The sequence below is a fragment of the Dasypus novemcinctus genome, chromosome 12 (assembly GCF_030445035.2).
Source record: "Dasypus novemcinctus isolate mDasNov1 chromosome 12, mDasNov1.1.hap2, whole genome shotgun sequence".
NCBI lineage: Eukaryota > Metazoa > Chordata > Mammalia > Cingulata > Dasypodidae > Dasypus > Dasypus novemcinctus.
Genome location: NC_080684.1, coordinates 84,468,257 through 84,494,521, shown reverse-complemented (window position 1 = coordinate 84,494,521; position 26,265 = coordinate 84,468,257). Strand labels below are relative to the sequence as shown.

Genomic DNA, 26,265 nt, shown 5'->3' with positions numbered 1-26,265 from the left:
ATAAAGTAGGAAAAAAGTTGGTGTGTGTGTGCACCCAGGCAAAGGCATATGTGGGGAGGAAAGAAGACTATTCAGAGAAAATTCTTTCTTAGTTTTCTTACCAAAACATATATATGTGTAGAAAAAGATAAAGGAAATTAGGGAATAAACTACTTAAGCAAACAATAAATGTGGAAGGAGGTGAGGCAAGGATAAACAGCTATGTAATGAAATCCATGCTGCTTTGGCTGAAGAGTAGATGAAAGAAGCATTCCTGTAGTTAGATGCATATTGACTGATCAGCCACCAACTAAGATGTCTTAGGTTGTGCAAGTACCAGCTGGGTGACCACTTGGCAGGAGTGTAATGGACAACACTCCACGATCTGGGGGGATGGCCTTAGGACCTTCCAGGTCTATTCCCTTGATTAGAATCACTTCCAAAATGTGCTCTGCAGTTGAATTTACTCTTATTTTACAATAACTGCGTCAACCACTTATGAAATTCACAGTACCTCCACAGTTCATGATTTTTCTGACAGCAGTTGTGGTCAAAATTTCTCTGCTTCTTAAATAATCAGCCAATTGTCCTCCAATAGGCACAATGATTGTCATAACCATGTGTGGAACTGCAGACAAGAGACCCACCTGTAATGAAAAGAAACAATGAATTCTTTTTAGCTATTTCTAAGAAATGTCCTTCCCTACTCATCACACCCCCTGCCACCCCACCACCACATAATTTAGTCATCTAATTATTCAGGATCAAAGTAGGCTTGCATTTTGTAATTCATGAATAATTAATAATTTGTTAATGAGTTTCAGTGTAGAGCTATCTGTCTTCTCCACCAGACTGGAAACTCTTTGAGCACAGAGATAACTTCAGTTCATCACAGAAACCCCAGCAACCAGCATTGGGCCTGGCACATAGTATGTGATGGTTCATGTTATGCATCAGCTTGGCTGAGTTATGGTATCCAGTCATTTGGTCAAACACGGGTCTGTAATGCTGTGAAGGTGTTTTGCTGATCTGATTAGCATTTACAATCAGTTAACTATAATGTGGGTGGGCCTCTCCCAATCAGTTGAAGGTCTTGAGAGGAAGAACTGTGGTTTCCAGGAGAAGAAATTCTGCCTCAAGGACTACACCCTCTGCGCCTCTCTGAGTTCCGGCCTGCTGGGCTCCCTATGGATTATGGACTCAAGACTTCAACATCATCTTACCATAATTTCCAGCCTGCCTGACAGAATACAGACTTGCCAGTCCCTATAATCATGTGGGCCAATTCCTTACAACAAATCTGTTTATATGTTATGTGTACAAATGTGTATAGATACACACATGTATATATTGTGTGTAAATATTAATATATGAATGTGTGCACCTATACACACACACATTTGATACATACACATACATCCTGTTGGTTCTGTTTCTCTGGAGAACCCTGACTCATATAGCAGCAAGTCAAGCACTTGGCCCAGAGTGAGTGCTCCTTGGTGGCAGCCACTGCTACCTCCCTGGGCTAGCTCTTCCACAGTCATTTCTGACACTGCCTCTAGATACGCGGGCATCAGCTTCTGTTAGGAGCTGCTCTCTCCCTTGCAGAAAGAAGCCTTAGTTCTTTTATGATGATGGTTGTCAGTCTGTCATCTACACTCTTCCTCCCCTAAGCACAGACTTATGGTTATGATTCAGACTTGGGAACATTGAGAGAGGTTCTTTATAAACCTTCCCAAGCAGTGATAGTCATTTCTATAACCACTATTATGGAATTAGGGCTGTCTTCAAATTGAGTATTACAGTTCTTATTGTTACTCACTGAGTAGTTTATAGGAAGAAAAAAATCCTGTACCTCAAATCTTTTTACCCTTGCCGAATATGCAACCCCTGAGTTAGCTTCAAAAACACTTTAAGACTGGGTAGAATAAAAATCTTAAAAAGCAGCTTAATGCAGCTCTGATCCTTTCTAAAGACAAATAAATAAGTATGTATATTATGCATAGAACTGATAACTTGTCTGCTCCAAACTATTAGGTGTCAGTGTTAGGAAAGTTATGAATTATGATCAGTAATTTAATTATTTTATCCTGCAAAACTATTTTCAGTGGAATCAAGAGATTTAAAGTTCAGGAATAGGGAAACGGACTTGGCCCAGTGATTAGGGCATCCGTCAACCAAATGGTAGGTCTGTGGTTCAAATCCTGGGCCTCCTAGACCCTTGTGGAGCTGGCCCATGCGCAGTGTTGATGTGCGCAAGGAGTACCCTGCCACGCAGGGGTGTCCCCCACATAGGGGAGCCCCATGCCCAAAGAGTGTGCCCAGTAAGGAGAGCCGCCCAGCACGAAAGAAAGTGCAGCCTGCCCAGGAATGGAGCCACACACACGGAGAGCTGACACAACAAGATGACGCAACTAAAAGAAACACAGATTCCCGTGCCGCCGACAACAACAGAAGCAGACAAAGACGACGCAGCAAATAGACATAGAGAACAGACAACTGGGGTGGGGGGAGGGGAGAGAAATAAATAAATAAATAAATCTTTTTAAAAATAAATAAAGTTCAGGAATATTTGAAGCATCTATGTGTTTACCTTACTTATTGCAAATCCAAAGACCTCTTCAAAATAAGCAGGCTGGCTTATTAACAGCAAATAAAAGGTCCAGCTTCGACAAAAATTTGCCACAATGATTGCATAAACTGGCAACGATGTGAAAAATTTTTTCCACGGTGTATTAAATTTCTAGGGTGTAAAAATACCACAGGATTTTTCATGAGGATATTAACATCTTATTTTTCTTAAGAGGACAACACAATCATTAAAAGATACTCGTAGAAAAGAGGAAAGTCTTCATCTGTCCATTTATACTTACACTCAGACTAGCTAAGTTGACTCCTTCTCCTATACTTGTCTCTATATAGGTCCTCTCCTCATTGGATATTGTTGGGTGAGCTGCTGGGCACTCATAGGCCTGCAACAGCCAAAATATGTACCAAATAATTCCAAACATACCTGCAGTCAGATTAAAAAAAAAAAAGAAGGCTTGATGATAATGGTATTGTTTTCGTCCAACTCTAAATTTTTCAGTTTTCAAACTCTTCCCAAATGGTGCTATATTCAGGTAGGAGAAAATAGATTGCTGACTTTTCAGTTGTGATTGTCAACTGGTATATAAAGAAAGATAATGTTCTGTCCATTACAAAAAGTCAACTTTAATATAAAGTTTAAATGAATCATAGGTAGACAGGTATTCCATTGACATGATATACTTTTGTGAGTGATCTCTATTTTCATATAGTAAAATCTTAGCCAAACCCGTGATACAGTAAAATACCATCTGGAGAAGCCGCCCGTGTAAACTCATGAAGTCAGACCACTCACCATAAATATAAAAGACGGAGGACCACCCGATGTACTGCACCAACACCCCAGCCAGGGGCATGGCCACCACGGCCCCTGCATAGGAACCTGAGGAGGAGAAAAGACTGAGAGAAACGCACCCATCAGGCAAGTCCTTTCAACCCACTTAGAGCTCACGAGGTAAAACTGGGGCCAAGCAGACTGAACAGGGTCAGACCACCTCCGTGTGGAGGCTGAGGCAGTGCCCCAGGATGACTTCCAATAGGGCTTCCGGGAGAGGAAGGTCACCAGGTTGTCCTGTAGCATCATGCAGGAACCACACAGGCAGAGGCAAAAATTGCACAGGCACCATGACTTGGATTACATGAGTGCAATCAGAAGATGAGAAAACTCCAAGAGGAATTTTAAAAATTCAACCTGGGACACTATACGTGCTGAAGACATCGAGAGAAGGAGCATGTGGAATCTGTCAGAACTCATGGTTGGGAAGGATTATCATCTGGATCTTTAAATGAAGGACAATGAACCATTAAGAGGATCATGCTTTTTATCTTCTAGATTCAGGGGCTCTTAACCTTTTTTTGTTCCACGGACCCCCTTGCCAGTCAAGTGAAAAACCACAGACCGCTTACTAAGTTCACACTCTACTGTGTATTATTTAATAAATATCATACCTGCACCAACACGTCCCCACAAGAATGTTTTTTTGAAGTTCAATGCAAGCTCACAGACCCCTTGTTAAGAACCCCTGTTCTAGATTAAAAAAAAAAAAAAATCAGGAAACAGTTAAACTCCAGGATGGCAGTAGGGGCTGCTATCTCCACCTTGTAAATTCCTACCTATGTGTGGATGTTTATCTTGTCTAGACAAGGTAATGAGGACTGGAGACTGACCTGGCACCACTATCTTCTTCAACCTCATGATATCTGGTAAGGAAACACGGGCCCTATGAACTCCCAATAAACATTAACTGAATTGAAAAGTTACTTTCTGAAGTTCCCCCTGGACTGTGCGTGGAAAAAATTACTGGCTTCAGAAAAAGCAAGCAGCAAGAGGAAATTCTAAAGGAATTTCTAAAGGAAATTCAAAAGGAAACGGGAGCATAGAGATCTTCCAAATAAATGGATGGAATCACATCTTTCCCCAAGCTGGGCCCGATCTGCCTCACCTGGGAGCACAAAGCTGAACATCATGACACCCAAGGAAAACTCTCAGTCTCTCCAGGCCTCATTTTTTTTTTGCAAATACAAGATGGGAATGAAATATCGATCTGGGGGAGCAGATATAGCCCAATGGTTGAGCACCTGCTTCCCAAGTACAAGGTCCTGGGCTCAATCCCCAGTACCTCCTAAAAAATAAATTAATTTAATTTAATATTTGAAAAAGAACTATAGATCTGACAGGGTTGTTGTGAAGATCAAATAAAACTGTAGAAGTGAAGATGCTTTGTAAGCTATAAAATGAAACACAAAGACCAACTAGTACTGCTATTATCATGCACAGAATAACAAAGCACCTTTTTTTTTTAACCTCAGAGTTCCTCAAACCAATAAGGCAAGCAGATCATGGGCATATAGTTTTAAAAGGGCTGCATGTCTGACTGCAGAGAAAGTGGTCTTTTTCTCCCTTAGGGGTAGGTTCTGGCTTAGGAGTCGTAAAGGAATGGTTGGGGCAGGGAAGGTTAAGGACGTGGAATAATGCCCCTACCTTTAAGGTGTATTGAGGGCTCTCTGTGTGCCAGGTACTGTGCTAAGTATTCTGTCCTATGGTTTTATTTAATCCTCTTTTCGAACTGATTGGGTGGTTACCAATATTATCCCCACTTTACCGGAGAAAAGCTAGCCTGGGGAAGGGGGTGTAAATTGCCTGAGGTCACACAGGGGTAAGTGACAGGGCCTGCAGAGGAACGCAGGGCAGTGGAAGTCCAAGGCCCTTGTTCTTAACTATTTGATCATTCAGTCCTGCCTCCACTCAAAACGTCCAATGATGTCCCATAGTACGAAGCAGTCCTTTGATAAGGAAATTTTACAACTCGGCTTAAACTGCCGTTCTTCCCTAGTTGTCATTAGACAAACCCTTCCTCGTCCTTCCAGACATGGCACAAATGGAAGATCCTATTGTACCCACAGCCCCTGAAACATATCTCTGGCCGGGCATCCAGCCCAGATGGCGAGTTGGCTGCCATCAGCTGCCCTTGGGAGCGGAATGAGTCTGAGTCCTTTTCGTGTGCTCACAACCAAGCAGAAGTACTTGCTTAGGGGTGGAGGTGGGGAGAGCCTCCAGTTCTCTTCTCACTTGCTACAAGAATTTCAGTCTTTTCTTCCTCCTTGAGCCTCGGTTTCCCCAACTATAAAACAAGGCAGTGTGACTAGCTGTTTTCTAAAGTCCATTCCAACCCTGACATATTTTGAGTTAAAGAATTGATTAGACCCAAACCTGGGTTTCCTTGCCTTGACTTTCTGCTGAAATCAAGACCACACCTTAGCTGGTAAATGAAATAAGACCTGTGTCCTTCATCAAGTAGCTTCTTGAGAGTCAAACCCTTGGAATTCTTAGATCAGCCCTTCCAAGACTTTAAAGACACACTAAGAATGAGGACAGGCTGCATTCTCATTTTGCTAGCAAATCAAAATGAAAGACCTTACAAATAAACCATCCAAAGAAAATAATGCCAATGATATAACAATCCACATTGTTGGCCAGAGCAGAGTCTTACATTTGCCAGAGTTGATGTAAGGACAGTAGTGGAGGGAGAGATAATCTTGAACTACAAACGAGAGGACAAAAATGGTCTCTAAGGATAACAAAGGATAAAGACACAAAAACACCCTAACTGTGCATGTACTTCTACACACAAAATAGGCACATCTGTGAATATTTTACACAAGATTCTCAGGAATGCTTTATTGTTATTATTATTATTTAAAAGAGGTAAAGGGAGAGCAACAGAGATAAATAAAAACCTTCATAAAGTGAATGGATGTAGCTTAAGTGGTTGAACGCCTTATTCCCATGTACAAGGTCCCGGGTTCTATCCCTGGTACCGCCTAAAAAATAAACAAAACAAACAAACAAAAACCCAACTCTCATTGGGGAGTGGATGTATTAATAGCTCAGTGGTTGAGCACCTGCTTAGCATGTACAAGGTCCTGGGTTCAATCCCCAGTACTTCCTAAAAAAAAAAAAATCTTCACAGAAATAAAGAGGAAACTTTTCTCCCCTTCGCTAAGAAGCACAAGTTAGCTTCTCTTAGAAAGGTGAACAACATAGTGCTCAGCCAAACCAGCTTGAAAAATCAGACAGACCTAAGCTCCAATCTCTGCCTGGGCAAGCAACAGTAATGGCTGGAGGTACTTTTGCCTTCACGGGCCCCTTCCTCCATTAAAGGAAAAGATTTTAAAAATACATTTTACAACTGTGTTGATACAGCAGCTGGTATTGTTTTCCTATTGTTGATTGGTACATAGCAGAACCTTCAGGACACTTTTACTCCCAGAAATACATCGAGGGGCCGGTTTCAAAGGAATGGCTTGGAGTGAGTGAAATTTGGAAAATCAGGGAGTAAAGTCACATCACCACTTCAGGGCCACTAATTTACTTCCAGGTAAGAGGGATGATGGTCTCCACCTATTTTTATCTGGAATATAGTGGGGGCGGGGAAAAGCACATTAAAATGTCTTTATAACAATGTGTATGTGGTAGAAGTATGTAATGAGGAAAGATCTGGATCAAGAATCAGGTGATCTAGCTCCAGCTCCACAGTTTAGTGTTCGTGCAACCTTGGGCAAGTCAGTGAACTTCATTTTCAGTTTCTTTGTCTGTAAAAAGAAGAGTGAGCTTGAGAATCACATCTCTTTCACTTTTGACCTCAGCAAATATCATTTGTTGGCTAATCCAACAACTATTTCCAACTCCTTCCCTCTTACCCCCCTCTACTGGAGAGACTGGAAAAGCTGGGCACTTGCCTTGCCCACCTTCTCTGCAGTTAATAAAGTATATGACGCAATCATGGGCAAGGAGTGGTAAGGGAAAGTCTGCCAGAGGTCTATGAGAAAGGTTTTGCCTTGCTGATGAAAGGGAAAGATGTGGTTAAGACCCCCTCCCCATTCCTTCCTGCCTTGACTGTGGTCTTGATACCTGGAGCTATGGCAGCTATCTTGTGAAACTTGAAGACGTATGATAGTAAAAAGCTATCACTCTGACGATGATGGAGTGGAAAGTCAGAACATGCCTAGGTTCTTGATGGATTATTAAGCAGCAGAAATAACACCAGCAGCCATTACCTTTGGACTTCTGTTACGTGGGGGGAAAAAATGCTAATTTTGGCTTGTGGTTATTTAAAGGCAAAAACATTCCTAAATGAAACCTGTATGATTCTAATACACTCACCACAAAAAGAGGTTGTGGCCAGTCGACTTCTCTCCAAAGGTGGTGCCCACTTACTCCACATCCCATGGCAGGCTGGGTAGGTCACACCCTGGCAAAAGGGTTGAAAATAGACTATTTGCTTGGACTCCAGTTTCTGTTTAAAATGTGGCTTCTGCTTCTTCTACACAATTTATAGACACTAGATAGTGTGATTCAATATTTTAACTCACAAGACAGATACTGAAATTCTAATACAATTCAAATATTAGCATGGTAGGGAATGGGGAGGGGAGTCCATATTTCATATTCTTATAGAATATCAGTGCAGGGAGGCACTTCCAGATCAGCTGGTCCAGACCCTGAATTCAAGATATTGAACCTGAAGCTCAGATCCATCAACCGACTGCACCCTGGCCTTGATGACTGTCAATACCCTGTCCTTTCCAACACATCAGTATTTCCCAAAGTGTGGTCTGTGCCCCTCTTGGGGCTTTAGAGTTAGATTTGAGGTAGTACAACAATAATGACAATTGTAATTATCTAATATGGTTTAGCATATTAATGTAATATGGTTTAGAAAAATATAACTTCAAACCCATGATTTTCAAAGGTATTGCTGTTAAGTATGGGTTTTGTTTTTTTTAAGTGAATTGCTCTTAGGGAAAACAATAGGTAAATAACTGTACAAACTGTACATGGATATGTCAAAGGTCACGAAGGTGAGAGGTGAACGACCGAAGCTTGGGAAGCACTGCTGTGCCTAAACGCTTGACCTGTGCTTCAAATGTGATACATAGACTACAGTCAGCCTGCTGTCTGTTTTGTACAATTCACGGACTAAGAACGGTTTTTACATTTTTAAATGGCTGGGGAAAACTTTTTTTTTTAAGAATAATATTTTTTTGGCATGTGAAAGTGATGAGAAATTCACATTTCAACACCCATAATTAAAGTTTTACTAACCCAGCCACACCCAATCATTTACTACTGCGCCTGACAGCATTTGCCCTGCAACAGCAGAGCCGAGGAGTAGCCACGGAGACCTTCCAGCCTGCAGGCCCCAAATCGTTACTACCTGGCTCTACACCGTGCTGCCTTCTTCACAGGGTTAAATCTCTGCGTCAGCTCTGCCCTTGGACATTTACAGATCTGTTAGTAAAGCCATCTACATGTTTCAGCGGGAAGAGCCTGTGCTGCGTGAACTTTGGGTTTGGGGGCTTCAAGTTTCATTGTCTATTAAAATGAAGGGATTGAATTAGATTATCTCTAAGATGATTTCTGGCTTTGAAGTTCTATGCTTCTATGAAATGATTCTTTATTGTGTGTCAATTTGGGATCACACAAGGCATTTTAATTAAAATATGCATAACTGTAGCCATAACCTGAGTGTCAAGATAGCAGGACAAGGTGGAAGAGAAAATTGAGTAAAGGGTAGTTTTTTCCCCTAAGAAACTAAATTTTCTAAAGGACTTCTGTGGTGGTCTGGGGCTTTATACCCCAGGAAAACATGTTCTTCAACTTAATCCATTCCTGTGCTGTATGTACCCATTGGAAGAAGGACGTTTTGAGGAAGTTACTTCAGTTAAGTGTGGCCCAACCAAACCAGGATCTGTCTTAATCCTATTACTGAAGGTCTTAGACCAGGGGTTCTTAACCTTTTTTGTTCCACAGACCCCTTTGCCGGTAGGTGAAAACCACAGACCCTTACTAAGTCCACACTATACTCTGTATTATTTAATAGATATATCACGCCTGCACCGACACATCCCCACAGAATAATGTTTTTTTTTAATTTCAGTTCAAGCTCACGGACTCCTTGTTATGAACCCCTGCTTACAGGGAAGGCCACAGACAGAAAAAGTCATGGGCTGGAAGTCAGTGAAACCCAGAGAAGTCAGGAGAGGCTGGCGAGTGCATTGCCATGTGACAGAGGAGCCAAGGCCCAAAGATCACAGAAGCCAGCCCCACAATGCCAGTCTTCAGGAAGAAAGCACTGCCTTACTGACACCTCAATTTTGGACTTCTCTTAGCCTCAAAACTGTGAGTCAATAAATTCCTGTTGTTTAGGCCGACCCATTGCATGGTATTTGTTTTGGCAGCTGGGAAACTGAAACAACTATGTTGTCTCCTGAAATCCTGAAATCTGTAAAGAAAGCATTTCCTACCTCCACTAGACCTTGCAAAATCCTCACACACATGACACAACCGTAATGGACTCTGGCCGCAGAAGGAATGAACATGTTCAAAGTCGAAGTTAAGAAAATGGCTGCTCCAAAGACCCTGAGGGACCAAAACATGGTGTTATTGGGTAAGCCCACTGATGGATGTGACACTTGCATTAAACCTAATGAACCCCAAGTTCATGGACAACCACTACGGAAATTAACAGAAATAAATTCAGAGACATAGATGTGTTCAGGTCTGGTATGCACCAAGTTAAGTCAGGCCTGCTTTGATTTCTGAGCACCAGTCGCTAGGCCAATTATGGGCACCTTTTTAGCAGCACGGGGATTTCCTGCCTGGATGAGGTCCTGGAAAGCTAGAGATGGGCCACCATGATGTAAGCTTCCTGGGGAACCGCTGTCTGCTCCTACCCAATGCCAGGCTCCATTCTGACTCTGACCCGAGGGCTTCTGCGTGATTAGCATTGTGTCTCCTCCTTCCCCACTCTGTTCTAACTTTACCAGAGCCAGTACTGACTGTCTGGGAAGTTGCTTGGTCCTGGGACCAGCCAAGCCCAGGACAGGTGGGGTATCTGCCTTAGCCCCCCACTTCCTGCCCAGGGCCCTTTTCCTCTCCTCCCTGCCTGCCTGGGTATCGTGGGAAAAGGGAGCATCCAGCACATTTTAATGATGTTTCAGTCCTTTTTATATGTTGGGAAATATTATATGTGTGATTTTTTTTTTTTTAAGTCAGAGGTGTAAGAAGTAACCCAGGAGATTGGAAAGCAACCCTTATTTTATCACTTTTTTATGAAGAATACAATAGATAAGTAACAAATAAAGGGCACAAATTAGGCAAGAACATTAGTAACAACAATCAGGCTTATACATATTTAGAACTTATGGTGGTGTCTTTTAAATCTTTTGACCTTGACCCATAAAATGAAAATTTTATATTGCAATCTAGTACACTGTCATACACACATATGTAACCGAAACAAGTTTCATGAACCAATACTCACCCTTACGTTTGCAGTTCCCTTGGATGTTCTCTATTTTATTTGATTAGCCTCTATTGTCTCTCTTTCTCTTTTAAAAAATGCTCCTTAGGAAATCACTATATTGATTTCACAACCCATTGCACGGTATTTGTTGTGGCAAATTTGTGTTGGAAGTATAAAATGTAATGTACTTCATAAAATCCATTAATGTAAAGTCATACAAGAAATACAATTGGAAGGATCTGAGGGTATTTAATGCATTTCTTTCTGGTACATGAATTCATTCTACAATGTCTCCCCCAAGTGGCCAGCCTCTTCTACTTGAATACCTCTATTGATAGAGAACTCACTGCTTCTTTAGGCAGCTCATTCTGTTCTTGGACACTTGCAATTGCTCAAATACCTACAATAGAATTACAAGTGTATTAAAGACATATCATGCAATCCATAGGTGAGTGAGACCTTACTACTTGTATAATGAAAGTTTTATGGTATTGGATGATATTAAGGTTAAGTGCATAGGATTACAGAATGCCACTGGTGAAAGGGAACAGAAATGAAGCCAATGCTTCATTTCACAGATGAGGAAACTGAGGCCCAGAAAGGGAAAGTGACTTCACAGAGCTCACAGTGAGTCAGTCGGGGACCAGGAACTATGTCCCAACCCAGAGCCAATGGCTCTTTTTACTACCTAATCTCTTAAAGTGTGGCCAGATAAATTAGATTGCATAGAAAAGTAAATTAAAAAGAGACTTTCAAGAACAGGATCATGTGGGATCATTAGCTGTGAGTCTCATCTATCCGGATGGCCCCTGCCCTTCATCTTCCACCTCCAAGTTGAGAGTCAACTGTACCGATGTTGTAAAAGCACGAAGCCATGCTGTAATCTGTGCAGCACTCGAGTTCAACCAGTTTATCTTACCTGTTAGCAGCAAATTTGTTGGAAATGAAACCACCTGGAATTTGTGTCACAATATAACCCCAGAAAAAAGATCCATGGATAAGGCCCACCGTCTCTGGATCCCAGTTAAATGGTGCTGCCTGGAAACAAGAAATCAAATAGCTGTGTTTGTAAAAACAAAAAACTTCACCACCTTTTGTCACTGATGATTCTACACAATAATTCCACGAAGTCCTTCCTTGCTTCCTTTATTCACTAAATAATTATGGAGCACGTACTAAGTGCTCAGGATATAGCAGTGAACAAAGCAAACTCCTTGCCTCCATGGAGTTCCCATTCTAGTAGGAGAATAAGAGGTTATGTACAATTGTGGTGCACCAAATAGTTATGAATGCTAAGGAGAAAACAAAGCAGCATGGAAGAAAAGAAAAACTAAGTTCTGGTTTTATTAGGTTGTTTATTAGGTTATTCAGTTACAATTTAATCAGAGAACAGAATGGTCCTCAGAGCCATAAATCTCTCATTTCTCAATAAGGATGATAAAACTCATTCTACCTATGTATAGGATGTGTGAAGATAAACAGCATGTATGTTCATAATATGTTATTCCTCTGCTTAGAGATTTGGTGTATGGCACATTAGCCTCGTGTCTGGAACATACTGTGGACTCAATCAAGGTTAGCAACCATCACTGGTATGACAATGACAAAAACAACAACACACAGTTCCACAACTCTTGGGCCATTGAAAATGTGATTCTCTATGCTGGAGTTCCTTTCCTCACTCTCTTCCCCTGGCAAAATGGCTCATCTTCTCAGAATCGTTGCCAATATCCCTTCCTCTGGAGAAACTTCCCAACTTCCCCATGTTGAACTGGTCACTTTGTCCTGGGCTGGCCCCAAAGACTTCTGGCCTTATAGTCATAACATCCATACTATGTGCAGTAGGTCGAGTTATGTACCCCAAGGGGGGAAAAAAGTTCTTAAACTTAATCCAAATTCTTGTGGATATGAACCCACTAGAAACAGGACCTCTTGAAGGTGACATTTTTTGGTTAAGGTGTGGTCCAACTGCATGAGGGCGGGTCTTAATTTGGCTTAATTGAAGATTTATAAAGAGGAGCTGGAAATTGCAGAAGTACAAAAGGAGAGGACATGAGAGAGAAAAGCCAAGGAGAGCAATGGCCAGCACCAGAATGCTCCGGTCTTCGGGGAGAAGGCACACCTTATGATATCTTGATTTTAGATGTCTTCTAGCCTCAAAACCATGGATCAAAAAATTCCTGTTGTTTAAACCAAGCCATTGCATGGTATTTGTGATAGCAGCTCTGCAACACTAAGACATTTCCCATACTAGACAGCGAGCAACTCTAAGGCAAGGCCATGTCTCATATGTCTCTATAGCCTCAGGACCTAAAGCAAACCTGGGAACATACAAGGTGCAAGTAAATATTTACCAAACGAATGATTAAATATTTTGGATTTGTAAAGCATTGATATAAAAACGCAAGGGGTTACTATTACTGAGCAAATGTTTCTAATTATCATCACACTATGTTTCAAACTTTCATCACAGTTTATTTTCCTATCACAAACTGTTACGCATTTATTTGCTTATTTATTCAACATTCCCTGAGTGCCTCCTGCCTGTCTGATCAGGTGCTAGACAGTGTAAATACTAACTCTAAGAAATCGTCCTTGCCTCTGAGGAGATCTCAGTCCAGGTAATACTGGCCTCTCTATTATGTAACCATAATTACTCTATTATGGTTCCCCTTTCACAGAGTAAGAAGTTGAAGCTCAAGGGTAAAATGAACTAACAATCATTCATTCAAATCAGCTCACCAAATTTTTATTTTGTGCCTATTATGTGTCACGCATTATTCTACATACTAGGGATACAGCAGTAAACAAAGATAGCAGTTCCTACTTTCATGAAGATTATTGTGGGGTTGGCAAATAAACAAGTATATACTATGATAGATGGTGACCAGTGATGAGAAGAAAAAATAAAGCAGGAAAGGGGATATGAAGTGTTGGGGAGGAGGAATTATGGCATGAAATATCATATAGAAAGGGCATATAAGGCCTCACTGAGAAGGTGATTTTTTAGTAAATACTTGAAGGATGAGAGGGAGCAAGTCCTGTGGTATTCTGAGAGGAGAGCTTTCCAGGCAGAGAAATAGCAAGTGCAAAGGTCCTGAGGTAGGGGCATATCTTGTATATCAGAGGAACTACAGGAGGTCAGTATAACTACAGGGTATTGAGTAAATGGGAGAGGAGTAGGATTTAAAGTAAAAGAGGTAGTTAGGGATATAAATAAGACAAATTCTCAGTTGTCAGGACCTAGGCTTGTACTCAAAGACAGGTAGAAACGATTGGAAGTTTTGAGCAGAAGATACGATTTCATTAGGGCACTTTCCATATATTTCCTCCCTTAATCCTCCAACCCTCTGAGGTAATACCTATTGGTTCTATTTTTCAAGTAAGGAAACAGAGGCTTGGAGAGGCTAATTTACTTGTCCAAGGTCAAATAACCAGTTGCAAGAAAAGCTGAGATCAAAACCCATCATCTATTTAACCCCAAAAAATACATAATTTCTACTGCTTGTAGAGACTTGTCTTTCTCACTAAGACCAAATGTCTTGCTCTAAACCACACAATAACCCCAGGATCCAACAGCAAAGGGAGACCCAGACTCAGTCTCTAAGTCCCACTTCATCCAGCTGCTAATTGTCAGTTGCATCAGAACTTGTCCACGGTTTTCTCTCCAAGGGGACGGTGCTTCCACCAGTTTCCTAACAGCAGTGATCCATGAAGACACTTAGGCCTGCTGAGGATTAACTTTCACCATCATGTGAGCCCCAATAAAGTCATAATGGCCTGTCTGTGCATATGTGGTTCAGTTAAGGCTGTTTTGGTAAGATAGGCTGGATTGTTCTGGTCATCCCTAAATCCAATGGCAAGGGTCCTTACAAGAGAAAGGCAGAGGGAGATTTGAGACAGTCGGAGGTAAAAAAGACAGGCAGGGCGAAGACGGCCACATGAAGATGGAGGCAGAGTTATGTAGCCACAAACCAAGGAATGCCAGGAGCCCTCAGAAGCTGGAAGAAGCAAGGAAGGAGTCTCCCCTAGGGCCTTTCAGGGAGCATGGCTCTGCTGCCACCTTGGTTTCAAACTTCTGGCCCCCAGAACTGTGAGAGAATCATTTCTGCAGTAATTTGTTAGAGCAGCCCTAGGAAATTAATACAGGTACTTAATATAAATTATTTCATCTGATCTGCACAGCCACCCCGTTATCACCATCTCAGAATAAGGACACTGAGGGTCAGCAAAAAAAAAAAAAAAGCTAGAAATGTCAGTTACTGCCTGACTGCTCACTCTTCCTGCTAAGAGTATTTTTGCCCAGCCACAGAATCTGGTTCCCTGTTTGTGCCATGGGTCTCTGCCCTGCTGGAACTCATCCACCCCAGCTGACTGGACACCTACATAGAGAGCTTAGCCAGTCAGCCTCTGTGTGTGTGTGTGCCTCTCTCTGTCTCAGGAACTTGAATCCAGAGATTCCAGTTGGACAACAGTGGGCACTTGAACTAAAACAAGTCCGATGGAGTCAGGGTAAAGTAAATCAGCTGTGAAGGGTAGAGAAAAGCCATGGAAAAGGAAAGAAAGTAGTCTTTGGAGAAGCACCAGAAGATAGAGCAGACTCAGAGAATCTGACACACTGAATAGGATTTTTGTCATCAGCTTGAACAAGCTCAGCTGATATCTAAGCCATGTTCTATTTGGACAAGAAAGAAATGACCCACTATAAATTGTGCTAGAGCTTCTGAAATGCTACTAAATTCCTGATCTTGAGGCCAGAGAAGATGATGTAAAGCATATTTTAGATTTTAATCAGTTTCTGCAAGACTCTAGAGGGCAAAACCATGGAAACACAGACCTCACACCAGCATTGTTTCTTGGGTTTATCAAAAATGTCTTTTCCATATGCCTCAAAGCAGACTCTATTGACCCAGACCTATCTTTTCAGGCAACAAACAAACGCAAAACAGCATCTCATTTTGATCTAAGCCTCAGCAGACAAGTTTTAATTAGCAAGCCTTGCTCACAAAAGGCTGAAAGAACGCATGTGATACACATCTGAAACTTGCTATATACATCATTCTTTATTTAAAAATGCATGACATACTGTCCCCCCACCCAACACACACACACACAACCAACCAACCAACCATGATATCCTCTAAGGACAGATTCATCTATGGCATCAAAAACAGACTGTTTAGGAGAATCTCCATGGTGCTATTTTCCTGTAACAGAATAATCTCTTGGTTTTAAAAAAACAAAACCAAACAAAAACCCTGTAAGCCAACTAAAGACTTCTGTTTAATGGATTGAAATGAAATTTTCCCAAACCAGTGCTTGGCAGGAGGCTGTTGCAGGTGCTGCTAATAGATGTGGCATGAAAGAAAATGTTCTTAAAATACCATGACTTTAAAATGCTGTTTGACCTAAAGTAAGGGGGAAATGAAAAGGAGAAATGAGTTTATATGGCTACGAGTTTCTAAAAAAGAGTCTGGAGGCTGGCAGAAGGATTGCCCTCATGCACAACTGAGCAGAGTCAGAGAGACAGATAAAGCAGATACAACCCCCAGATATTGGTTCCTTTGAGGGCTAAAGAGACCCATGGGAGTTATGGTCATGGCCGATGGGGTTAACTACCAGGGCAGATGGCCCCTCTTTGGAAATGGTGTTTATGTGTGATGAATCTGGACTCAGATGGGATCTTCCTTCATAAGACTTTCATGCTAATGTGCTGGAGGTGCAGTTAATGTTGGGGTTTAAGATATATTTAGGGGATTTGAATCTCTGGACTGACAATGTGATAGCCAGGTCCTGAGCCTCAACAGACTCCAGCACCTACAATCTGATCTATTGGACTTACCACACTCAGCTAAGATGGAGTTGAAGAAGGACAACCACCACACAATGGAGCCTAGAGTGATTACAACTGAAAATGGGAGGATTGCATCCAGCATCCATGTGGAATCTGAGCCTCCTCTTGACATAGAGGTGCAATGGACACAACCAATCCAATGTCCACATAGAAGAGGTGGCATTGGATTGGGAAAAGTGGACATGGTGGACGATGGGTATGGGGAAAGGCAGGAAGAGATGAGAGGTGGAGGCGTCTTTGGGACATGGAGCTGCCCTGGATGGTGCTTCAGAGGTAATCACCGGACATTGTAAATCCTCACAGGGCCCACTGGATGGAATGGAGGAGAGTATGGGCCATGATGTGAACCATTGTCTATGAGGTGCAGAGGTGCCCAAAGATGTACTTACCAAATCCAATGGATATGTCATGATGATGGGAACGAGTGTTGTTGGGGGGGGGGAGAGGGGGGGGTGGGGGGGTGGGGTTGAATGGGACCTCACATATATATTTTTAATGTAATATTATTACAAAGTCAATAAAATAAATAAATAAATAAATAAATAAATAAATAAAAAGAAAGAAAATGTTCTATGATCAAGTCAGTCCAGGAAATATTGCATACCATGTGTTTTGTTTTGTTTTTTGGAGAATCAATGGACTCCACCAAGAAAAGGTTCTAGAGATGCTGAAGAAAAAATACTCAGTTAATTTATATGATCCATTTCATAAAACACCTTCTTCATAGCACAGCCTATAGAACAGTGATTTCCCAGATACCAGCATGTGAAATTCTGATCTAAATAATTCTCCAAACGTAAGCAGGGTCCAAGGAACTATTCAAGATGCCTCTCTGCAAATGGATGAATTTCCACATGAGCTGTTCCATTGCATGGGTTCAGTTCAATGAAATGGGTCTTGATTGGGTGTCCACTGGGCATACATTTCAGTTTTTTTTTCTCTCTCCATAACCTCAATACTTCTCCAGTTCTGCCATTTAAAAAACAAACTAGATATGATCATTCCAGTGATTCATAAAACCTATACCACTTAAGCCACATCAGAAGAATGCTTGTTTTATGACTATAACAGCCTCTGGATTGGACCTCCTGCCTCCACTCTTATCCAAATCCAATCTGGCCTCCTTCCCATTGGGCAGCCATCATTCTGGAGCACAGATGTGATCATATATCCTATCTGCTTAAAGCCCATCTGTGGCTCCCTACATGACTCACCAGCTGTTACACAATCTGGCCTGTTTACCTTGCTGACTCCAACTCTTGATATTCGCTCCCACACTCCACCCTCCTAACTGGGGGGTCTCTTGATGGAAACTTGTGGATCTGAAAATTTGGATATAAAAATATTGGTGTCTTATTTTTCATTGCTAACTGAAATGTGTGCAGGTCTCTCTCTCTCTCTCTCTCTCTCTCTCTCTCTCTCTCTCTCTCTCTCTCTCCCCCCCCCCACCCCTCTCTCTCTCCCTCTCTCCCTCTCTCTCTCTCTCTTTCTCTCTTTCTCTCTCCTACAGTCCTGTACATATGTTGATTCCTTCTTCTTCATTCTTTGCTCCCCATCAAAACCCTCTCCCTGGAAAATACCTCCTCATCCTTCATCCAGTCATTGCTTTCTCTGGGAATCGTTCACAGTATCAGTCAGGTTAGGTCCCCTGCTCTATGACTCTGAGCATACTATACACCCCGCCAGAGCACCTAAATCCCAATTCGTTGTAAGTGCTTACTCATACATCTCTGAAGACAGCGGCCTGGTCTATGTGGTTCGCCATCCTATTCCCATTTCCTTGCACGTTGCCTGGCACATGGCAGTCGCTCTACCTTTTTATCACATCAGTGAATGAATTACAGTGTTTTCTTTCACATGGTGAAGGACACAGCTGTGGCTAAAAGAGCTTCCACCATAGACTGGCACTGACCTGAATTTCTGGTTTTCCATCAACATAAACAGTGCTGTTGTTGACCATTTCCACTATGGCAACTCCAAGATTGCACCGAATCCCAAAGGAAATGCAGAACCCCAGTCCGCTCATGATAGCAATAATGTAACGCTTGGGGACCCCACAGCAGTGGCAGTCGCAGAGTGGGGGGCGTGGCCTGGATGCCTGCACTGGCCTTCCTTCTTCATTCAGCTCAAGGTTATCTTCTTCCTCATTGGTCCCATCAACTTTTCTACATTGGAATAAGAATGGACAGAGAAGAAAGGCCAGGATTAAGAAAAAGAAAAAAAAGGGGGAGGGAGGGGGAAGGAAAACCACCCAAAATAGGATGCAACCTGAATTTTAAAAATTATTCTTTATTTCTTGTTATTATTTATTATTATTCTCTAAATAAATCATAATGGCTAACATTACTGATGTTCTGGATATTGTGTTGAACTTTTATAGGCACTAAATCATTTAAATCTCATAATATCCACATGAAGTTTTTATCATGACCATTTTAAGTCACTTGAGGTAGGATTCAAGCTCAAATCCAGAGTGTGTGTCTTTAATAGTATACTGTACCGAATTTCCTGGTGAAAGAATGTTGATAGACTTCATCCACATTATATAACTCAGTACTTCCAATGGTTGGCCTTACTTTTGGCATCCCCAGGAGCTTGCCAAAAGGATATACAGAATATTCACCCATTGGAAAATTATTTTCTCTCTCTTTTTCTCTAAGTATTAATAAAATGCTAGGTGGAGGCGGGGGTACATTTTCTATCACAGCACACACTCTGTATTCTTTTCTCCTTAGGTTCCTTTGAGGAGTTGATCTGCAGGCACATTTTATCCAGATGGAAGAACTTTTCACTGAGCTCTATAGGTTCAAATTACAGCATGTCCATTACAATGAATCTACTTCTTTAAAAAAAGAATTAATCAAACTGAACACTCTGACTGTTATAAAAGGAGTTGTTTGCATCTTCTCATATATTGTTACCCTTCTAAGGATGCTGCTATGGCCCAATAAAAGCTGAAGTCTTTGTAAAAATCAGCAAAACTGATGAGATTTCATGAACATTAAGTTCAGTCATAAATAGCTAATACAGTGGTTAACAGAATAGATTGAAACACAAATAATTTGTCAATCAACCTATAAAGAGCATATTCTTGGCAGCTCCTCACGCTTCAAGCAAAATCAGGTTTAAAGCATAAGGATAGAGAAACAAATACACTGGATCCAATTCAGTTCACCAGATATATATTGAATTCTTACTGTGTGTGTCAGGTAGTGTTAAGAGTGGGGGAAGAGGGAAGCGGATGTGGCTCAACTGATACAGCGTATGACTACCATATGGGAGGATCCAGGGTTCAATACGCAGGGCCTCCTGACCCATGTGGTGAGCTGGCCCATGTGCAGAGCTGTGGCATGCAAGGAGTGCTGTGCCACGCAGGGGCGCCCCGGTGTGGGGGTGCCCCACAAGCAAGCAGTACACCCTGCAAGGAGTGCGCCCTGAAAGTAGAGTACCCTGCAAGAAGAGCTGCCCTGTGTGAAAAAGAGCGCAGCCCACCCAGGAGTGGCACCACACACATGGAGAGCTGACGCAACAAGATGATGCAACAAAAAGAGAAGCAGTTTCCCTGTGCCGCCGAGGATGCAAGCAGACAAGAAGAACACATGGAATGGACACAGAGAGCAGACATGGGGGGAAGGGGGAGAGAAACAAATAAAATAAATCTTAAAAAAAAAAGTGGGGGAAGAGAAAAGAATTCTCCGCCCTCCTCCATCTCATAGGCTGGTAGGGTAGAAATACACTTATACAAGCTGCTATAATTACTGGATGAAGCAGGCTTTGTTGAAACAGTGAAGAGCAATGGTGAAACAGAGGAAGGAGCTTTCAATTTCAGCTTGTGGGCTCAGTGAAAGCTTAATAAATGTTCAAGAACACTGATGTAATCAGAAGAGAGCTTCAACACTCTCCCACCATAGCCTGCCTGCATTGAGGCAGATGTATTATACTTTCTCTTCTAAATTGTCCATGCTTCTAGCCAAGGCTAACATCCTACCTGGACACTAATTTCTATCCCCTCTCATCTATGCATGGAATTTTTTCCAGAATGTCCCCCCTCCCCCATACCTAATTTTCAATTATTTTCAACTCTCTACTAGAGCATTACCATTATTCTATTCTTTTGCCCATATTAAAATAAAATTTAAAAATCTACTTTGTCCTCCAGCCAATCCCCCTAATTCTCATTTTCCCTTTTTGGAAAAACTCCTTGAAAGAGGTGTCTGAAGTTGCTATCTTCAATTCTGCTCCTTCCATCTTCTCTTGGACCCACTCCAATCAGATGTTCTCCTGCCACCACACCCAACCCTCCCACCTTTCCTCTACCCTCACCCTGCCATCAAGTCCTACCCCACCAGCCCCACCCACCCAAACTGCTCTTCTTAGGACATCAATATCCTCCACAACACTTAATCTGAAGGTCATTTTCTGCCTCATCCATTTGACCTATCAGCAGCATTTGTTCCAGGTGATCCCTTGGCCTTCTTTGACCATTTTATTTTCATCCAGGAAACCACACTCACCTGGTTTTTCTGCTGCTTGTCATTTCTTCTGTTTTGTCTCTTTTGCTGATTTCTTATTTTCCCAACCTGTAAATACTGGAATGCCCCATCATTCAGTTCTCAGACTTCTTTTATTATCTTTCTGTACTCTCTAGGCATTGTTGTCCAGTCTCTGGGCTTTAAATAGCGTGCATGTGCTAAAAGGCCCCAAATTGCACATCCAGACTATTTGACGTCTCCTTGGACACAAATACACATCTCAAACTTAACATTCCCAAATTGAGTTCCTCCTAAAAAAATAATAATAATAAACTCCTGAAGTCTTTCCCAACCCAAGTAACAATAATTCCATTATTTCCATTACTTCTATTACTCAGATAAAAATCTTGAAGTCATCCTAGATGCTTTGTTTCTTCTCCAAGTCTATGTCCAATTTAGGAGCCCACGTGCCTGGGTTTGAATGCTGACTCTTCCACTTAGTTGTGTGACTCTGACCTAATTATTTAACCTCCCTGAGCTTCGGTTTCTTCATCTTTAAAATAGGAATTATAATAATAGTTTCTTCCTAATGGGGTTGGTCTGAGGATTATCAAATAAATTATTATATTTAGATGATTTAGAACAGCACTTGACACATAGTAAAAACTCAGTCTACGCCAGCTTTTTTAATCCCCCCTTGTCGCTTTTTTTTGCTTGCTGTCTGCTCTCTGTGTCCATTTGCTGTGCATTCTTATGTGTCTTGTATTTATTTATTCCCCTCCCCCTTGCCGCTTGCTTGTTGTCTGCTCTCTGTGTCCATTCGCTATGCACTCTTCTGTGATTTTGCTTGTCTCCCTTTTTGTTGCATCACCTTGCTGAGTCGGCTCTCTGCGGCACTTGCGGGCCAGATGGCGCTCCGTGCCGCTGGTGGGTCGGGTGGCACTCCGCATATGCCAGCTACTTTTAATACATCAGTCCTCACATATTTCAGTGAGTCCCCTCTGCTAGACTGAGCACTGATGTTGTTGGCCTACTCATTTGGATGGCAGGCCTTTTATACTGTGCAGCCCCAGGGGTCTCCAGGAATTAATGGCATGAAAACATATGTAATTTGAATAGCATGGAAAACTGATGTTCTAATATTGAAACATCTTCATAATAGCGTTATTAGTATTCACTAAAATATGGATAATTTACAACAACCACACTAATGTTTGTAGGATGTAAATTCAGTTCTTTCCTTCCACCCTTCCCTCTCTCCACACTTTCACGTAATTTTCTTATCCGATTGTCATAACAGCTCAGTGAGACATAAGAAATCTAGTGCTCCCAGGTGACGTGGAATATTGCTGTAATTCCCAGAGCAAGAAGGTATTACCCAACATTACACAGCCTAGACAGTAGAGGGAAGGTGTGAAATCTTTTTCCTTGTTGTCCAGACTCCTGATTCCCTTTGATACATGTTTTTCAATAGGCAAGTTTGTGTTCTTTCTCAATTAAATTCGAGTCACTTTGTCATCTGCACCTGTTACTTTATAACCCTTGCCCAGACATCATGGAAGACCCAATACAGGTGAATGTTTAAGGGAATGGACTCTGGAGTCAGAGATATTGAAAGTTTCTTTTACCGTGTGCTAACTCCATGAATTTGGCTGAGTAATTTGAATTTTCCAAGTTGTAATATACCTCTCTCTAAACTGGGACTAATAATAATAATAGCTATCACACAAGGCTGGTTAATGATTAAATAGTATGATGCATTTAAATGATTTAGTGCTATGGCTGATACTTAAAAGAGTGTTACATTAACAAACAGTGAGAACTATTATTATTGTTATCAATAAAATTACATTGCTAATCACAAATTTACCATCTCTCTATGCACATGGAAATGCTTTAAACGAATAAGAACAATACAGACTAATATTTTGGGGGCACAGTGAGGCCTCAGCTCTCCTTCTTTGAGGAGCTTAATTGAAGACAGCCTCAGCTGCTGTGCTCTGAATCCGCAATGGCTTTGGCCATGCTTCTCGCAAGCTGTTCCCAACCAAGGACTGAGCACAGGAGGGATATAAGGCAGGCCTGTTTCTCAAGATGCAGGACTTCTTTGACATTGGCTCCAGTTGACATTGACAATGCCCCAGTGATCTTGCAGAAACTTCCAAGTGCTGCAGTATAGTCTGAGACTCTTCCTACTCAAACTTTCTTCCTTCACTCTCTCCTCCAAAGACAGCGTCATGGTGAGGATGCTCTCCCAGCCTCTTCCAGCATCTTCCCCAATCAACATCTTGTGTGTCTGAGAAGAAGTCTTGGAGTCTGCTTCTCTGACAACTCCAACCAACACAAACCCCCTCTGCATCCAGAGATATCCAGAGAATTCCCAGAGGGTGGGCACAACAGCATGGATGGTGAGGAGGGAGGAAGAGGTATTGTTAAAGGGGAAACATTCCCAAAGAAAGGAGGTCTGAGCTCCCCAGGTAGCAGGACCAATTGCTGCCTGACCTGAAGCCACCCCCGTACAGCACCCCTCCCCCATTGGAGACATGATTTAAGGCAGATGTGGGGAAGAGGGCTGGGTACTGGGTCTCTGGCTTTGGCAAGTTTCCCTTGCCCAAGGTGACAGCTTGAGTCACCCACCAGATTTCAAGGGACACAGGACCAGTTTTTAAAAACTGAGAAGTAGATTTGGCTCAAGCAATTGGGTGCCTGACTACCACATGGGAGGTCCTGGGTTCAGTTCCCAGTGCCTTTTTTTTTTTTTCAAGATTTATTTATATAGTCACCCCCTCCCCCCATTGTCTGCTCTCTGTGTCCATTTGCTCTGTGTTCTTCTGTGTCTGCTTGTATTCTCATCAGGCAGCACTGGGGATCTGTGTCTCTTTTTGTTGCATCATCTTGCTGTGGGGCAGCTCTCCTCGCACAGGGGCCACTCCTTTCATGGGGGACACCCTTATGCCAGGCCATCCCTGCATGGGTTGGCACTCCTTGTACACAGCAGCCCTGCGTGTGGGCCAGCTCACCACACAAGCCAGGAAGTCCTGGGTATCGAACCCTTGGACCTCCTATATGGCAGGCAGACGCTCTATCTGTTGAGCCATATCTGCTTCCCCCCTGTGCCTCTTAAAGAAGATAAGCAAGACAGTGAGCTGACATGATGGGCTAACGCTGTGAGCTGACACAATGAGATGACGCAATGAAGAGACACAAGGAAATACAATGAGAGACACAACAAGCAGAGATCCCGGTGCTTCCTAAAAAAGAAGACAAGCACACAATAAACAGACAGCAAGTGCAACAATGGGGCAGGAAGAAATAAATAAATCTTTAAAAAAAATACATATACACTAAAATAACAAGACATTTCTGGCATCGTCAAGCTCAGAGATAAAGACTCAGGACTGTAGGATGAAACACATCAGACTTTGCCGCAGTCAAATAACCAGGTTTGGGAGGACATTATGCTGGGTGAAGCAAGCCAGACACAAAAGAACAAGTACTGTATGATTGCATTACTATGAATCAATATTCATATCACAATATATTGTGTAATATATTGTATGATTCAAAAAAAATTTATATGTATCCAGTACAAAAACAAAACAACAACAGCAACAAATAACCAGGTTTGATCTTATTTACCAGCTGTGTGATTTGGCCACATAACTAGGCATTTCTGAACTTCAGATTTCCTTAACTGCAAAATGAATATAGCATTCATCTCCCAGAGCTGTTGCTAAGATTAAATGAGCCTTCACAAGAAAGAGTAAAATATTACCACCATTTAATGAGGAGCCCTATACCATCCCTGGTGTTTTCTTAAGCATTTTATACATTTCTCTGGTACAGCGCTTATCACACTGAATTATAGTTATTTGTTTTCATCAGCACAGTAGGTGTTGAATAACTATTTGATTTGAGTACATGAGTGAAGGCAGTTCTTCCCAGTAGATTGAGGGAACTTGAGAGCAGGAGTCATTTCTTATTCATCTTTCCTGCCAGAGGCCAGCTTAGTGCCTGGCACACAGGAAGGACACAATGAATCCTTAATTTTACTGAATGGAGTTGGTGGATCAATTCCAGACATCACTCCCCACTTGGAGCACTTTACAGACAGGAGTTAAGATCTATCATCCCTGCCCAGAAACCAGTTTTTGTGTTTTGTTTTGTTTTAAGAAGAAAATAAGCCATAGAAGAATAAAGGAGGAAAAAAGAACCCCTTTTCCTAAGAAGTAAAAGACTTTAATTATCTGAAACATTTGTTTATTCTGCTCCATTTTCTTTAGGTGCATGACTGCAGTTGGTCTTTTAAATCTAAGAATCTTCATTCTCTCCAGGGTGACAGCCCAACACTGTTGTTTCTCCAAATATAGGTAGCTGCAGACTATGGACCACTTTTACTTGCTACAAGTGTAAATGCCCATTGTTCACAGACACAATTATCTGGTCAAACATGCGAGCCCCAGGGGCTAATTGCTTAAAATATGCTAACTAGCCTTCAGTCGCTTCTTGAACTATTTACTTCCAGTTCAAATGTCCCCAGTAATAGTAGAGAAAGTTTTGTTTTGTTTTGTTAGGCAATAGCACCAACTTTAGAATTACAAAGTGAGAAAGGAGAATTACAGATAATTTTATGATCTTTTTTTTTTTGATTACTTATAATGGATGTTCTAATTTACCTCCCCAGAAAGGGTCACGTTTAGCTCAGATTGCTTTTTAAGCAATCATTGTATTGTTTTTCTCCTGGAAGAAGGAAGGAAATTGAAGTTCATTGACTACCTCATACTCCAGGGGGCTGTATGAGGCTTTATATATATATATATACATTCTGTCTCTTAATCCTCAAAACAATCTTTTTTTACATCCACAAATGATCCCTTTATTACTTGTGCAGAATAAAGAATCCAGAAAAGGTAAATAATCTCCTCGCTTATACATCACAAAGAGCAGAGGAAGAAATCCCGTCATGGATGGTCTCCCAGGGTGGCCAAAACTGTCCTAGGCTGAGAGATGGCAGCTCCGTGTACCCCACTTTGCACTGGAGAAGAGAGACCAATCTATTCTGTTT

At 41.8% G+C, this 26,265-nt stretch overlaps 1 protein-coding gene across 1 annotated transcript in view; it reads right to left on the bottom strand.

The window, feature by feature from the left end:
- SLC17A8 (solute carrier family 17 member 8) overlaps positions 1-26,265 on the bottom strand; it is a 56,476-nt gene that overhangs the window by 18,038 nt on the left and 12,173 nt on the right. Inside the window, exons 2-9 of the mRNA XM_004469218.5 lie at positions 18,641-18,893; positions 11,794-11,912; positions 9,874-9,988; positions 7,730-7,817; positions 3,362-3,448; positions 2,853-2,992; positions 2,573-2,722; positions 494-626 (exon numbers count right to left, since the gene is read on the bottom strand). Of these exons, the coding sequence (XP_004469275.1) occupies positions 494-626; positions 2,573-2,722; positions 2,853-2,992; positions 3,362-3,448; positions 7,730-7,817; positions 9,874-9,988; positions 11,794-11,912; positions 18,641-18,893 (1,085 nt within the window). The remainder of the gene's footprint in view (positions 1-493; positions 627-2,572; positions 2,723-2,852; positions 2,993-3,361; positions 3,449-7,729; positions 7,818-9,873; positions 9,989-11,793; positions 11,913-18,640; positions 18,894-26,265) is intronic.